Raw genomic sequence first — 17509 nt, forward strand, 5'->3', positions numbered from 1 at the left:
GCGAGTTGCTGGGGGGGGGGCGTTAAACGCCCCCACTTTTTGGCCGGGCCATAGCATAAAAACGGCGCGCCGCAGGCGCGCCAAATTTTGGGTACCTGTAGAGAATTGATTGAAGTTTATTGTGACAAAGTTTCAAAAAAATCGATCGGAAATTTTTTGAGATATCGAGGTTTTAGTGACGTCATGATTTCTGAGTTTTCGACCAAAAACGGCATATGTTCAAAAAATCATATAAAATCACAGAATAGACATACAGACATGCCGTAAACGCCATTAGACTGCCAATACCATGAACAATCAAATGGCTATCTTCGATTATTGATTATTTTCCGAATTTTCCAAAATCTTGAACTGAATCTCGGCAATTTCTCGTGACTACTTCACCACCATGATACATGCATTTTTAAATTTAGCTTTTTGAGCCAAACACGTACACATATGATAAAATGAATGTCACCATCGTGTTCCACGCCTCAAATTACCCATAAAACATGTGTCACAGGCTGCGAATATCAGTTTTGATTTTCGGGGATATTTGCCTACCCGGTTGACCTGACCTTTACCCTGACCTATGCTTGACTGACCTTTACATGGAGCTGACACTCTCGTAGGCCTTATATGATGGATTGTGCACCGTTTTGACAGAGTTTATGACGAAAGGCGCCAATTGCTAAGTCCTGAAGTCCATGCTACTGAAAGCCCGATTTCAGGTGTTTGACCTGACCTTGACCCGACCTGTGACCTCAAAATTCAACTTTAAAGTACTCATCTGAAGCGTCTCGTCGCGTTCTTTTGTCTGCCGCCTCGTGCGTTTCGCTGCGCCTATTGGTTCTCGAGTTATCGGCTGGGGGCGTTTAACGCCCCCCCCCCCCAGCAAACGGTGGGTGGCGAAATACCCCAGCAACTGCCGGGTAGTTGGCGAGGTAGCCAGACCGAATAACAAGTTTTTTATTCGATTTTGGTTGACAAATGACATACAAGCCCGCTGTGATGGACCAACAAAGGAGCTGAACAGTTCATACATTTTCTAAAAAGCTCAACAGCCTAAAAATTCAAAAGTTAAATGTTAACCCGCGACCGCCTGGGGGGTCGGATCCGACCCCCCCCCCTCCGTTTTTCTTGAATAACTCATGAACCACTTTCGCTATCTACTTGAAACTTGGCATACCTTCTCCCCCATCAATTTGACGTCTCCTGTGCAATTTTTAAGAAAAAAATCCAAAATTTTTTGAGATATATCGATTTTAGTGATGTAACTACATGGCTTTTTTAGTCAAAAAGTGGTAAATGTGTAAAAAATCGCCAAAAATCAGGGTTTTAAGCAAATTGCAAATTGAGGACATGAAAAGACGCAGCTCAACGAGTTCTTTTAAAATGGCTATCTCGGATTTTCCATAAAATGCGTTTTTCACCCCTAAAAATTCAAAAAACTATATTTTTTGGAAACAGCTAATAAAATCCAAAATTTTGGGAATTTCCAAAAAAAACGGATTATATGTTGTAGAGCTCTATTAGAACATTAGATGCCCCAAATTTCAACTTTCTATCTTGATTTTTGACCCCCAAATTGTAAAAAATAGCTCCAACATGCATAGGGCATGGTGACGTCATAAGCATTTTCGTGAATTAGAGGCACTTTTGAACATCGCATGTGAAAACAAATGGCACCACTAGATTCCTGGGACAAAGCTCGTCTAGAAAAGTGCATTTTTATGTCAAAAATAAAAAGTTGAAAAATTGACCTTTTTTCTCAGCCCTCGTATAGTATTAACGATTTTTTATGCTTTCAATGCACACTTATCACCAGCACAGTGACTTAGGGTCACATATAACCATTACCATCGGGTTCGGCGTGAAAAATAAGCCATAAAACATGTGTCGCACGCCCATGTACCAGAAATTGAAAACCGTGACCTTTCGTGACCTGATCTGACCTTGACCCGTACTTAGTATGACCCCTATACGCACATGGTACCTTCACTAGGCCTTTGAGGTCATTGTTGGTGAGTTTCGAGCAGCAGCTATCGATTCCGCTGTCCGTAAACCTAATCATGCAAAACCCCTGAATTTGACCTTTGACCTGACCTTGACCCGAAAGTTGACCTCAATCTTAAAATCTTAAGAGTGCTTTGGGAAGGTCTCGTAGAGACCTTTCGAACGCCGCCTCGCGGGGCTCGATACGACCATTGGTTCTCGAGATGACAGGGGGGGGGGTCGGATCCGACCCCCCCCCCCAGGCTGTCGTGGATACGGAAATAGCCCAGGCGGTGCCGGGTTAAAATTCAGCCTGCATGTTTAAACTCTGGTCCGGCACTGGCAGGAAGCTTATATTGCCACTTGCAATTCCACTACGTTGTAATATAATCAAGAGTTCTGTGAGAGCAGCAACTGAAAGCCCAGTTGAGGGGGGGGGGGGAGGGCGGCGCAAAACGGCCCCATCTCTCCCTTTCAGTCGATATCTTCTAAATTATAGCAAATGTCGCCACCAAACTTTCAAGACCCCTCCGGGCATCATTTTTACACCTTTTGACCAAATTTTTCCAGAGCTCTTACAGTGTCCCAAAATTTGTAGATGTGGGTGGGAAACGACATCCAAATGAAAATCTTCTTACTCTCACCTCCAGTTTTCAAGCCCAATTTCCACTCCCAATTCCACCGAGAAGGGGTAATGGCGTGAATGGTTGTTTTGCATCTGTCACAATTGTAGATAGATTAATGTTTTTGATCATTTTCCCACTCTTTTTAGGCTTTACCTGACCGACAATTTTTCACTCTCATCCTTTTTTTGGTCAGCAATTTTCCCATCTGACACCCAAGCAAAAATGCAATTTTAGGACACTAAGCTCTTATGAAAGGTTAGTCACAAATGACGTCAGAGGGATGTCATGTTCTGCCATTTTCGACCCAATAAAAGGTTTAGCGGGAAGAGCTGTCACGCTCACAGTTTTGAACATAACGAAAAATATTCAAGATTAAAAAGATGTAAAATAAACGGCGCTACCAAACTGCTACCTTTTATTTCCAAACAAAAATTGATTTTGTTCATCAAAACTATAGAAGTATAACACCCCGAAAATACCAACAACATTCAAAATTAAAACTGAAATATATGCTATAGAACTATCTGCACTAGATATGCCAAACTTAACCCACGCACCGACGGGGGGCGGATATCCGCCCCCCCCCTGAGGTTTTTCGCGAATAGCGGGAAAACCGCGGCGCGTAGCGCCGCGAAATTTGGTATGGCTATAACCTCATCAATTTTACACATGGTGTGCAAGTTTGAACCTCCTACCTTTTAAGGTCAGGTCACCAGGTCACTTTGAATGACCCAACCTCAAGTCACTTTTTTGCAACTTTGTCACCGTGCCAGAGCTACAGTAGATGTCGGAGGACTTTGAAAGTCGCAGGATATTATTAGGTCATTAGTAGCTACAATTAGTATATCTCGGAATTTTGATATCGGTGACCTAAGGTCAGGTCAATTTCGCGACCTCCCCATTATAAGTCAATGGGGGAAAAATCAACTCCCTGTTTTTACCACTAAAACGGGTCGGAATGGCCCCATATACCATACATGACTTCATATACGATCAACCTTCACTACCTTGAGGTCTGTTTTGCTGTTGGGCAGCTGTGAGGTCATGTGACGTCATCAAAGGTCACCAAAGGTTTTTGGCCAATAACTCCGTACAGGAACAAGATACAGACGCGTGGATGGTCTCATTGTGTTCACCTCGTCAAGACGCATCGAATGATATGCATGATGACCTCGAGGTCACGTGACCTGAGGTCAACCTTTGACCTTGACCTTTCGAGGTCAACATATATATCATTCGATGCGGATTGACGAGAGGATCACGATGATGCCCTTAGTTTGTTCCTATCTTGACTAATTCGAAAGTTATTCGAGAAAAACTCTCTCCATATCTAGCGCCGCCATTTTGACTTTTTCGACCCCTGTGACGTCATCTTTGACCTGACCTGAAAATGACCTTTGTAAAAATTGTAGATCTTGGCCGTGCGTATCCGATGCCGTTTACCGCTTGTCGCTATCTTGCTTCGTTCTCGAGATCTCAGGGGGGGGGGCGGTCATCCGCCCCCCCCCCGTCGGTGCGAAGTTGGCGCAGACCTCCGTCGGTGCGCGGGTTAACCCTCGCCCGCACATGCCATTTTCCCATCCTAGAACGCACATGGGGGGGGGGGGGGTTGCCACCCCCGGGCCATTTCGTTCCTGTTGGAGATAGAGCTTCGCGGTAGAGACCAAAAAGATTCTTTGGGAAGAGACAAATCCAATGACACCCAGTTTTACCTTCTCAGGTCAGTCATTGACCTTCCAGATCAGGTCAAACTAAAAAATGTTGCTGTTTTGGGTCACCGTTGGATATCAAGTGCGCTGCTTAGCATATACCGATGACGATGCCGTTTTCTGGTGCCAAGCCAGCTAGAAGCTCTTTGTGACACTACCCGACCAGATTTTTCATGCTGAGGTCATTTCAGGTCAAGTTAGGTCAAGGTCAATGATATGTGTTTGTATGTCTGTGTGTCTGTGTCTATACTGACGTGTGCACCGAGTGTTTATGTGTCCATATTACATGAAATCATGATCTGAGAAGCTTTTACCAAAAATGCAGTCAAAAAACTTCACGAAAAGTAAATTACGCTTGCCTAAAACGCAATTATTTTAGATGACCTAGGTTTACCTTGACCCTGACCTTTAGGCAAAAATGCCTAAAACGCAATTATTTTAGATGACCTAGGTTTACCTTGACCCTGACCTGGACATCGTACATCATCGAACAACATGTTCCATGATAGGCGGGAGGTAAGACTGGCAAAAAAGGCCGAAATCAAGGTGTCAAAAGCTCACAAGGACCATAGCCAACGCAAGATGTTGAGAATTGGTCATATGGGTCATGACATGACCTGAAAAATAAGGTCATATCTCCGATACCAAAAATCACAGAAACTTGAAATTTTTAGTGGACATTAACCCTCGCATGTGTAGGGGGGGGGGGTCGGATGGACCCCCCCATGGTTTTTTGCGAATAACTCGCGTAAAAAGCGGCTGATCGCGACGAAACTTTCAGTCCCCTCGCATTGATCAATTTGACACCTACCCTGAAAATTTCATGGCCCTGACTCAAATGACCTTTGACCTGTGACCTCTTTTCCGAGACCATGTTTGGCCGGAATCGCGATTTCGCGTATGTCGGCTCGCACTAGCCGCGTGTTTGCAAGCTTTTCGTGGTTTCAAACGTTCAAACATGTGATTTGATGTTACTCCCGTGTGTGTCAAGGTCACCTGAAGGTCAGGTCAGGTCATTGACCTTTGGTGACCTCGGGTGACCTCGGGTCACTTTTTCGAGTTTTACATGTTTCTAGGCTAGTTTTTGGAGCTGAATTCGAATTTAGCAACCATTTGAACATTTACGAAGTAGTTTTGGTGACTTCGTAACATGTTACGAAGCTGTCAGAGGCGGTTGACACGTATTACGAATACCCGTCACGACGCCTACCGGTTGACCTGACCTGACCTGACCCGACCTGGTCTAAATGCTTAAAAACATCATCTCTGATCAAAACTAACACGATATTCGTGATCAGCACCCCGGAAAACCTCATAGCAGCCACACTTTACGACTTTCTAACAGGTCCCGATTTTCCCGACTTTGGGTCATTGACCTGACCTGGAAGGTCAACCAATGACCTAGGACCTTAAAATTGGGTATCATCGGCTTCCTCTCGTCACGGGCAACACGCTCGTTTTTTCCGCGAAGCTCTAGCTCGATCAGGGGCCAAACGGCAAGGGGGGGTCCAACCGACCCCCCCCCCCCCTACACATTAGAAGCTGGCAAACGCCGCACACATGCGAGGGTTAAAAAAGGATAGGGGAGCAGCTATACGAAAAATCAGCGCTCTAGCTCTAAAAATGTTGAGTGCAGAGCAGAAAGACTACCTGGGGGGGGGGGGGGCAACCCCCCATGTGCGGGCGAGGGTTAAACTCGATAGCTCCATTTTTAGCAAAGTTATGGCAAAACAAACTACTCAAAATTTATTACGTAAAATTTTCCAATTCAATTTTTAGCCGTCACAGAACAGACAGAGAAAGCCAAAGACCACCATTGGATTTCCTGTGATGAGCTGCATCGAAAAGATACCCCGTTTATACAAAATATCAACTTTGAAATTTGACCTTCTTTGACCTAATAATGTAAACTTAACTGGCCCCAATGGCCGTCTAGCCGACACCATTGAATTTTAAATGTATAATTGGCCATAAAACATGTATCACACGTCCCTAGCATAGTTGGTTCATATTGTGACCCTTAGTGACCTGACCTCTGTGAACTGACCTGGCATCCATGACGTCTTTAGGCAACATATGTGTTAGACAACCAACGCTCCATCGATGTTTTTCGATAACATGCCTTTTATTTGATGTGTTAACTGACTGCAACGCATTCCTTAGACTAAATCGGTGAAAAAATGCGACTTTTGACCTGAGTTGTGACGTCATGGGTTGCATCTAGGTCAACGAAACCTGGTAACAAGGTCGTTCCCTGGTGGGGCTATCGAACGCTGTTTGCATGTTCAAAATCGGTCGGTAGCTTTCCGAGATCTCAGGTGGAAGGCGAAACGGCTGCACCACCCGATCAGGTGGTAAGGTCCGCCAATAGCCCAGGGGGGCGCGGATTATTTATTCACTCATACAGTGTCATTTATTTTGAGAACATCTTTCTCACGCCATGACATGGTCCTCTCATAATAGAACGAGATGAGGAGTGTTTTCAAGCCCCTTTATGCACGGCTCGAAGTGTCATTGAGCTATCAACTGTCAGCGGTTTTCGGACAATGAAGTTCTTAGTTCTTACTGAATCCAATTTTATTTCAAACATTTTGTCACTGTGCTAGTTTTCTTCTTATACGTTTTTAAACGTTTTTTTTTTACGTTTAAAAAACGTTTTAAACGTTTTATACGTTCTTTTATACGTTAAAAAGCGCTGAAATCTTTGATAGACGAAACCGGTCCACTTATTCTTTTTCTAATTGTTTTTTGAATATATTCGTAGACTACTGGCCAGGGATGCGGAGCCGGAGTCGGAGCCGGAGCCGGCATATTTTGCCCGAAGCCGGAGCCGGAGCCGGAGTCGTGAAATAATATAGCCCGGAGCCGGAGCCGGACCCGGAGCCGGAGCCGTCAATAAAGGGGGCGTTTTCTTAATGGGTCAAATTCGAATGCTGTAAGGGTGTCATAATTAACCCTCGCACGACCAGGTCATTTCTCATAACACGATCGACCGGGGGGGGGGGTTGTTACGACCCCCCCTGGCGTTTCGAAACGGAAGGTCGTAGATCTTAGCGGAAAAAAACCAACGGATTGCTCTCAACGAGATCTCGCGATTGGTGGTATATTTTTTGGTCCTAGGTCAACATTTGACCTACTTATGACCGGTCAAAGGTCAAATTTTCCGAAAAAAATCAAACTTTTTCAAGTTTCCGCGGCGATTGCGGCAAAACGGTGGAAGATATCGACTTGAAACCTTCACTATCGTGTTCCTTGATCAATTCTCTATCGTTTGGTATGTATTTCGTTTCCCTAGCTCTAACAATGGCGCGTTGGGAGCGCCGGAAGTCGGCAAGGTCACAGTCGGCGGCAGAAATTCGAAAAATCAAAATTTAAATTTTTGAAATCTGATTGTATTTTTGGATTTGGGAGGTCCATTTGCTCCCTATAGAAGCTAATATTGCTGCATATTCCCATTGAGGTGACAAGAATTAGCAAAATAGTGGTTCGGGCGCTTTTCAAAAATAGTACCGGACGCTGTTCCTCTTGTGACGTCATAGCTCCGTGACCTGACCTGACCCGGTCAATTTTCTTGCACCACACGATAGCCAATGCTTGCCCCAACATGCATGGGAAGTTTCATCATGATCCATCAAACAATGTGGGTATCACCGGCAGAAAACCTAGGGATTCGGCGCACACGTTTGGTAACTGTCGGCCGGAGGCTGTACCTCTTATGACGTCATAACTCCGTGACCTGACATGACCCGATCAATTTTTTTCGGCAAAAGATGCGCAAAGGTTGCCCCAGAGGGTATTGAAAATTTCAGCCCGCTACGACAAGCCGTTTAGCGTGCACTTTGAAAAAACCTCAGGGGGGGGGGTTATACAACCCCCCCCTAGGCGTTCTAGGGTTAACCTTCGCCCCAGTGGGGGGGGGCATATGTTACCAACCTGTCGCGTTTTTTGCGTGTGAATAAAAAAGCGCGGCGCGTACCGCCGTGCCGCTTGGAGTGACTTTTTGTACATCAATTTTGGACAATGTGTGAAATGTTTGACCCCAGGTCATGTCAGGACAGGTCACCAGGTCAAGTTAACTGACCAAGCCTAAAACAGTTTGCAATCATGTCCAGCCTGAAGTGTTTGTCAGAAAGGTTTTAACCCTCGCCCGCACATGCCATTTTCCCATCCTAGAACGCACATGGGGGGGGGGGGGGTTGCCACACCCCCGCGCCATTTCGTTCCTGTTGGAGATAAAGCTTAGCGGTAAAGACCAAAAAGATTCTTTGGAAGAGACGAATCCAATGATACCCAGTTTTACCTTCTCAGGTCAGTCATTGACCTTCCAGGTCAGGTCAAACTAAAAAATGTTGCTGTTTTGGGGCACCGTTGGATATCAAATGCGCTGCTTATCATATACCGATGACGATGCTGTTTTCTGGTGCCAAGCCAGCTAGAACCTCTTTCTCACACTACCCGACCAGATTTTTGCTGCTGGGGTCATTTCAGGTCAAGCTAGGTCAAGGTCAATTATATGTGTTTGTATGTCTGTGTGTGTCTGTATGTATACAGGGTGTCCGGATAGTTCTGGCGCTTTTCAACATTTTCTAAAACAAATGCCATTGGTTCATAGATACTAATCAATGGATCAAAACAATGACCAGGGACACCAAGCCACATGCTTCCGCTACGTGCTCATTCAATGTAACCACCGTCTGTGCCGACGACGGCCTCGACGTAGGGGAGGAAGCGTCTGCGGGTTTTGACGATGCGGGGCATTTCCAGGTCCTCCCATGCTGTCATGATGCGAGTCTTCAGCGACTCCAGGTTGGGGTGAGAAATGGCCTAGATCCTGTTCTACAAAACGCGTAGCACGCCTTAGTCGAGCGGGTCAGGTTAGGAGAATAAGGCGGCCTGATCTCATTTCGCCACGGTGATCTGGCCCGGCAAGATCCTCTGTCAGTTTAGCTTGAATGGCAGCGGCGTTGTTGGAGGGTGCTCTGTGCTGTTGAAATGCGAAGTGACCCTTAGGGCATGTCGTCTTGACCCTCGGGTTGATGTGGCTGTCCAGGAACCCCTCGTGGGCCAGCCTGTTATTCATTTATTCGACATTGACGAAGATGATGGGACATTTTTGTCCATCAGACCCCCGCACTTTCTTCGATTGCCGCGCTGAAATGCTGCTCCGTTCCCATATCGCGTTCGAAACGGTCTGAGAATATTTTCTAAGGAATTCCCGAGTCGAAATAAACCTTTACCTGCTAAACCATTCATCGAAAAACGCCGCATCGCGCTGCAACTCGAGCCTCGTTCAAGTCGCACCCGGCCGCCGCGCGCAGGCATTCAGCGACAAGGCGCATCTTCGCCCATCTACCCATCACTGAAAACGATTTCAAGGTCATATTTACACGACCTCTGGCTGAGCAATCAACGAGGGGTCATGTCTGTGATGATTGGCTGAATGTCCAATAATCACAGCGCGCGTTACACGGCGTCCAAAAGAAGCGCCAGGACTTTCCGGACACCCTGTACAGATGTGTGCACCGATTGTTTTTGTGTCCATATTACATGAAATCATGATCTGAGAAGCTTTTACCAAAAATGCAGTCAAAAAAATTCACAAAAAAGTAAATTCAGCTTGCCCAAAGCGCAATTACCTTGGATGACCTAGGTTGACCTTGACCCTGACCTTGACACCTGTACATCGTCGAACAACATGTTCCATGATAGTCGGGAGGTGAAACTGGCAAACAAGGCCGAAATCAAGGTGTCAAAAGCTCACAAGGCCCATGGCAAACGAAAGATGTTGAGAATTGGCCATTTGGGTCATGACATGACCTGAAAAACAAGGTCATATCTCCGAAACCAAAAATCACAGACACTTGAAATTTTCAGTTAACATGAAGAAAGGATAGATAAGCAGCTATACGAAAAATCAGCAGTCTAGCTCCAAAAATGTTGAGTGCAGAGCAGAAAGACTACCTGGGGGGGGGGGGGGCCCATGTGCGGGCGAGGTTAACAGCGCACCGACGGGGGGCCCATCCGCCTCCCCCCCTGAGGTTTTTCGTGGATGGCGGGAAAACCGTGGCGCGAAACGCCGCGAAATTTGGTACGACTATTTTCTCATCAATTTTACACATGGTGTGCAAGTTTGAACCTCCTAACTTTGAGGGTCAGGTCACCAGGTCACTTTGAATGACCCAACCTCACGTCACTTTTTTGCAACTTTGTCACCGTGCCAGAGCTACAGTAGATGTCGGAGGCCTTTAACCCGCGCCCCACTGGGGTCTGCGTATAACACGCCCTACGGGGGGGGGGGCTATTCATAGCCCCCCCCCCTCCTAACTCCGAAACTACTAGGCCGATCGTCAAAATTCAAACGGCGGCTGATAGCCCCGGGAAAACTGTTGAGCGAAACCTAATTTCGTTGACCTCGAGGTCACCGATGACGTCACAGGTCAGGTCAAAGTAAAAATTATTAGCATTTTGGTTTGTTCACGTTTTGGGCTCTGGCCGCCGTCTTACAAGTCAGATCAGGCTCAGTTTTGGTTCACACACTCGTGAACAGATGCTCTAGATACTCTGAGGGTACCAATCTTTTACTTTGATCTTAACCCTCGCACGATCAGGCCATTTCTCATAACATGAACGACCAGGGGGGGGGGGGTTGTTACGACCCCCCCCTGGCGTTTCGAAACGGAAGGTCGTAGAGCTTAGCGGAAAAAACCAACGGATTGCTCTCAACGAGATCTCGCGATTGGTAGTATATTTTTTGGTCCTAGGTCAACATTTGACCTACTTTTGACCGGTCAAAGGTCAAATTTTCGGAAAAATAGACTTTTTTCAACTTTCGGCGGCGATTGCGGCAACACGGTGGGAGATATCGACTTGAAACCTTCACTATCGTGTTCCTTGATCAATTCTCTATCGTTTGGTATGTATTTCGTTTCCCTAGCTCTAAAAATGGCGCGTTGGGAGCGCCGGAAGTCGGCAAGGTCACAGTCGGCGGCAGAAATTCGATCAAAATTTAAATTTTTGAAATCTGATTGTATTTTTGGATTTGGGAGGTCCATTTGCTCCCTATAGAAGCTAATATTGCTGCATATTCCCATTGAGGTGACAAGAATTAGCAAAATAGTGGTTCGGGCGCTTTTTGTTGTGATTAGTAGCCTCTTACCTTTTTTTACCTTCACCCGTGACCCGTGTTGATGTACCCTACCTTTCCTCACCCAGTAAAACTTTCCTCTATTTGCCCGCCCCTGTCCTGAATCCATCACTTTTTGTTAGTGATGTAATGCTTCCATTTTTCACCGAGCCGATTTCGTTTTGTTTTTATCCTTTCCAGTCAGTCTGGATCCATCTGTCGCCGTGTTACCGCTACCTGTAAAGTAATAAACCGGCAGAGAAGTTGACGTTGGAATTTCAAGTTGCTAACCAGAGGAATCGGCCTGTAATTTTAGCGTATCTACCACATAGTCCTCCGCGGCCGGATGACTGTTTTTTCAGTCATTTGCTTCTTTGTTTTTTGCTGATTGCGATGCTTTGAAGATTTGCGCTGTGATTTGACATCAAGATGCCTGACAAGATGAGTGAGGAAGTGGAGGTGTTGGTGAAGGACAGAACTCTGCTTAGAGGTAAGGCCACAAAGCTGACCCGTGACTTGAAAGACTACAGGGCAGGAGTAGTCGATCAAGATGACTTGGCGTACAAAATTCATGTTTTGGAGCAGCTAGAGCAGAAGATGGTTTCTTTGCAGGATGTTCTGACTGTCAAGGGAGTGTTTGACGAGAGTTCACATTTAGATGGCATCAGGGAGGAGGTTTTCAAGGCAAAACGTCATCTGTCAAGGATTGAGAATGCGTCTGCTCAACCAGCCCCAGCTCAGTCTGACTCTACTGACCTGAGGGCATCTGATGTAAAGATTCCAGTATTTTCTGGAGATCTGTTACAGTGGTCGGAATTCTGGGACCTGTTTGAGGTTGCTGTGCATACCAATTCAAGGTATGTGAATGTACAGAAGTTCAGCATACTAAAGAGCCACCTCTCTGGTTTAGCACTGCAATGTGTTAAAGGTATACCAGTGTCTGATGCTTGCTACCAGTCAGCTGTGGAGGCATTGAAAGACCGATTCTGTAAAATCGAGAGAGTGAGGGAGGAGATCATGAAAAAGTTGTTGAACATGCCCAGTGTCAGTGACGACCTATCTGCCATGAGATCCTTCATAGACCATCTGATGTCACATGTGAGGACACTGACCGCGATGGGAGTGAGCTGTGCTAACCTGTCGAGCCTGCTTCTTCCCATAGCCAAGGGAAAGCTGCCAGAGTCATGGAGGCTCGAATGGGCGCGCCAGCACCAGCCGGATCCAGGGTTGGAGGACTTCCTCGGGTTTCTTCGCAAGGAGATGGACATGAGGGAGGAAGCCAACATCGGCGCCAGGCATCCTGTCCCTCCGGAACGGAGCCCACTGCACTCAGTGAGTATGCTGGCGGTGAGTCGGAACCGAACAACCCCTGCCAGTGCTGCATGGACCTGCGTGGCTTGCAAAAAGGATAAACATGGCCTGAGCAAGTGTCTTGACTATCAGAGAATGTCTGTTGATGATAGATGGCTTGTAGTGAGGAGGGCTGGTTTGTGCTATCAGTGCCTGGGGCCGCACTTTGCTCGTGACTGCCGCAGCTCCAACTGCCGTGTGTGTGGAGAGCGACACCACACCAGTCTCCACAGTGAGCCAGGACGCCAGCCCGGAGCTGGTACCCGTGACCGACGGCCGCCCGCACACCGAGCGGACAGCCGTCCTGAGCAACTGCCTCCCTGCCGCGAGGGGAGCTACCTACCAGATCTGCCGCCGCCACCGCCAGTTGGTCAGCAGCCTCAACGTCCAGGTTGGTCGCCCGCTGTTCCCCGCCAGGCCATGAATGTCACCGCGGCTTGCGCTGCTGATGTGCCACAGCCAGTCTTACCAACGCCAGTCTCACCACAGCCGCTAGTGCCAGCATCCAGCACTACCGCTAGGGTGAATACCGCTTGTGCTATGCCCGACGTGCATATGACGCCGTGTGCTGTCGCTCACTGCTCACCTGATGCTTGCCTGCTGGAGGCTGCTCCGTCTGACCGACCTGCTGCATGCGAAAACTTGTGTTACATGCAGACAGCTCTGGTGGAGGCGTCTGGACCGCGGGGTACCTGCCAGCTTCGCGTTCTTCTCGACGGCGGCTCGGACTCGTCGTACGTGAGGACATCTGCAGCGGAGCTACTCGGTCTGCCCACGGTGGGGAGAGGTGTGTTCGCCTGCCTGGGCTTCCAGGAGCGGCTCGAGGAGCCGAGGATGTATGAGAAGGTGAGGCTGTCTGTGCGGAGCCGTCACGGTGGGGAGCCTCACGTCTTCGATCTGTGGAAGACTGATCGTCTCTGTTCCCAACTGACCCCCGCCCGACCGCCTACTGCCGTATTTACACCGCATCTTCTGCTTGCTGATGATTTTGAGGGTGGGCCGGTGGACGTGTTGATCGGCGCCGACCTGATGTACAGAGTTGTGTTGTGGGAGCAGGTGAAGCTGACTGACCATCTCAGGGCCCTGGAGACTGTGTTCGGCTACGTCCTGCACGGCCGAGATGGGTCACCGGTGGACTGCGAGCCGGTGGACTGCGCGTCTGTGAAGTACGCGCTCCGTTGCTGCCGGCTTCCGTCGCCAGACTTCAAGCCGGAGCAGCTCTGGAGTCTGGAGGCGCTCGGCATCTCCGGGGACGAGGACGAGAGATCACCGATGAAGCCGAAGTGGAGTGACGCCGAACAGAGGTACGAAATGAACCTACTGTGGAAGTCTGATGATCGCCCCCTCTCTAACCTCAGCTCAGCAGCAGCCCGGATCGGACGCATGGAGGGACGGCTCACAGTCCCCGAGCGGGAAGCGTACCAGAGACACCTGGAAGATCTGTATAGAGCCGGCGTGATCGAGACGCCGCCCAACGATGACCTACAAGGGTTCTACCTGCCGCACCGCGGCATCTGGCGCGGTGGAAAGCTGCGGGTGGTCTTCGACGGCTCTGCCCGGGACGCCACTGGCCACAGCCTGAATGACTACCTGGAGCCGGGAAGCAATCTGCTCAGACGTCTGCCTGCCGTGCTGCTCAACTTCAGACGAGACGCCGTGGGAGCTCAGACAGACATACGTGCTGCCTTTCACCAGGTTTCGGTGTCCGAGGAAGACCGAAAGTACCTACAGTTTCTGTGGGACGGACAGCGTCTTCGTTTCCGCAGAGTTCCGTTCGGTATAACATGTTCCCCATTCATGCTGCTGCAAACTATCTCTGTTCACCTGGACCTGTACTGTGGGGAGGAGCCGGGTCTGTGTGAGAAGTTGCAATGTGGCCTGTACATGGATGATGTGTGCACCTCCTTCTGCAGCAGAGCCGAAGCTGAGTCGAGCATGTCGCGGGCGGAGGAGATCTTCCGCGACGCAGGCATGGAGTTGCACAAGCGGCGCATCTCCGGTGACGCTGACAGCGAGGCCAACGTTCTGGGTCTTCTGTGGAACCCCGCCACGGACCTGCTCGCAGTGAGTGTGCCTGGCTTCCATGTGGCCAAGACCAGGAGAGAGATGCTGTCCCTGCTGAGTAAGCCGTTTGACCCGCTCGGTGTACTCTCTCCGTGGCTTGTTGTCGGCAGGTCTCTGTTCCAGAGAACGTGGGGAGTCGGATGCACGGTCAGCTGGGACGAGGAGCTGCCCCCTCAGCTACAGGAGGAGCTAGCAGAATGGCTCACAGACGCACCAGATCGAACTGTATGGTTCCCCCGCGCGCTGCTGACGAATGACTGTGACGTCACCTACCATGTCTTTTGTGATGCCTCAAAGAAAGCGTATTGTTGTGTCATCTACGCTGTGCAGGGTGGGGAGTCCAGGCTGCTCATGTCCAAATCTCGTCTCGCGCCCCTGACTCCCGCCCTCAGCGTGCCCAGACTTGAACTGATGGGCGCCCTCATCGGCGCCAGGCTGATGGACTTTGTCAGACAGGCGTTGAGTCTGGAGAGCCCACAAGTCGTCTATTGGACCGACTCCATGGACGTCATCTTCTGGCTGAAGAGCAAGAAGAAGCTGAAGCTGTTCGTGCAGAACAGAGTGACCACCATCCTCCAGTTGACTCGAGCGGAGCAATGGCACCACGTAAGAGGACAAGACAACCCGGCCGACCTGGGGACGAGAGGTATGTCCATGACCGCTCTGGAGAAGTGTGATCTGTGGTGGCGAGGACCGACATTTCTCCGACAGGGACCTGATGCCAGGATCTGCTGTGGACCGACAGACGAGGCCGACAGTCTGCAGCCGTCTCAGGAGGCCACCAGGGAAGTGAAGCTGCAGAAGCCCCCGTTGAAGCTGACCCTGCTGACGACGCGAAGTGACACAAGTGAGACCCTACCGTTTGACATTACGTCATGTTCTACCCTCACACAGGCTGTGCTGAGGCTCGCGTGGGTGTTCCGTTTCGTCACCAACAGCCGCCTACCGAGGGAGGAGCGCCGGACGGGTCCGCTGACGCCCGAGGAGAAGAGACTGAGCCTCCGCTTCTGGATCAGAGAGGCACAGGCCCGTGCCTACAGAGAGGAGACCAACGCCGTACGTGCCGGTAGACTGCTGCCGGCCGGCTCACCGCTTCAAAAGCTGCATCCACAGCTAAGTGACGATGGCGTGCTGGAGGCGACGCTGCGCAGTGGGGAGCGGGCTGTACCTGTGCTGCCCGACCTGGCCCATGTCACCACTCTGATTGTCGATGACGCGCACCGCCTCTGCTTCCACCAGGGGACGCGGGTAACCCTCTCCCTGCTGACTGCTGAGTACGCGGTGAGGAGACGCACGGTGCGTCGAATCGTTGAAACCTGTCGCCGATGCCGTCGTTACCGATGCGTACCGTACCGATCACCTGAGGGAGCACTGCCCAACTTCAGAACACAGCCGAGCCGTCCATTTGCCAAAGTCGGTGTCGATTTTTTCGGCCCACTGTACGTTGATCAGAGCCAGGCGAAAGTGTGGGTGCTTTTGATAACATGTGCCACTTCCCGTGCGGTGCACTTAGAGCTTGTTCGCTCACAGGCCACCGCTGACGTGATCCTGGCGCTGAGACGGTTCTGCGCCATCCGAGGGACGCCAGCTCTGGTGTACAGCGACAACGCTCGGACGTTCCGGGCCTTGCTTGGCCACCTACCCCGGTCGGTAACGTGGAAGTTCATCCCTGAGGCTGCCCCCTGGTGGGGAGGGTACTGGGAGCGTTTGGTGGGCGTGACAAAGAAGGCTCTTCGCATCACCCTACATCAGTGCCACCTGACGTTTGAGGAGTTGTCTGCCACGATGTATGAGCTCGCTTTTTTCATAAACCTGCGCCCCCTCACCCAGGGCGATGGTGAAGATCTCCTTACCCCCGCCCACCTGCTGTTCGGCGTGACGAGCATAGACGGTGTCTTGTGCCCAACATTGAAAGAGTGTTCCATCAGCAGGGCCTGGCGTCACCAAAAGCGGGTCTGCGACCATCTGATCCGGCGGTGGTGTGATGAGTACCGCAACGCTCTCCGCTGCTGGAGCGTCTCGCCCCGTGGACGACCTAGCCGTACACCGCGCGTGGGAGACGTGGTGCTAGTCCACAGTGAGAGGCCGCGCGGCCGGTGGCCTGTGGCGCGAGTGACGCGGCTGCTGGCGGGACCGGACGGCCACGTGAGGGCCGCCGTCATCAGCCTGCGCGGGCGGAGCACTCGCCGCCCTGTCAGCCGCCTGTTCCTGCTGGAGGCGGCGGACTGAGTCGGACTGAGTCGTACCGGTGCAGTGATCGGGACGAGTTACGTCGCCGCGAACTATCGCAGAGTGCTGTGCCTTTTGTCGTATTCATCGTTCTGTTTGTTTTTCGAAATCGGTCGTGCGCTCGATTTCGAGTGGGGAGTGTGTTGTGATTAGTAGCCTCTTACCTTTTTTTACCTTCACCCGTGACCCGTGTTGATGTACCCTACCTTTCCTCACCCAGTAAAACTTTCCTCTATTTGCCCGCCCCTGTCCTGAATCCATCACTTTTTGTTAGTGATGTAATGCTTCCATTTTTCACCGAGCCGATTTCGTTTTGTTTTTATCCTTTCCAGTCAGTCTGGATCCATCTGTCGCCGTGTTACCGCTACCTGTAAAGTAATAAACCGGCAGAGAAGTTGACGTTGGAATTTCAAGTTGCTAACCAGAGGAATCGG

The 17509-nt window shown here is 49.9% G+C and overlaps 2 protein-coding genes across 4 annotated transcripts in view; both read left to right on the plus strand.

The window, feature by feature from the left end:
- Nucleotides 1-17509, plus strand: part of LOC122372947 (protocadherin-16-like) — an 82942-nt gene that overhangs the window by 14034 nt on the left and 51399 nt on the right. The window lies entirely within an intron of this gene.
- LOC122372946 lies at nucleotides 13293-17474 on the plus strand. The gene is made up of 2 exons (XM_043350631.1): nucleotides 13293-15902; nucleotides 16377-17474. Exons 1-2 carry the CDS (start codon nucleotides 13323-13325, stop codon nucleotides 17073-17075), a joined length of 3279 nt encoding a protein of 1092 aa, XP_043206566.1. The 5' UTR covers nucleotides 13293-13322; the 3' UTR covers nucleotides 17076-17474.

The sequence above is a fragment of the Amphibalanus amphitrite genome, unplaced genomic scaffold, assembly GCF_019059575.1.
Source record: "Amphibalanus amphitrite isolate SeventyFive unplaced genomic scaffold, NRLGWU_Aamphi_draft 001422F_arrow, whole genome shotgun sequence".
In the NCBI taxonomy this organism is placed as follows: Eukaryota; Metazoa; Arthropoda; class Thecostraca; order Balanomorpha; family Balanidae; genus Amphibalanus; species Amphibalanus amphitrite.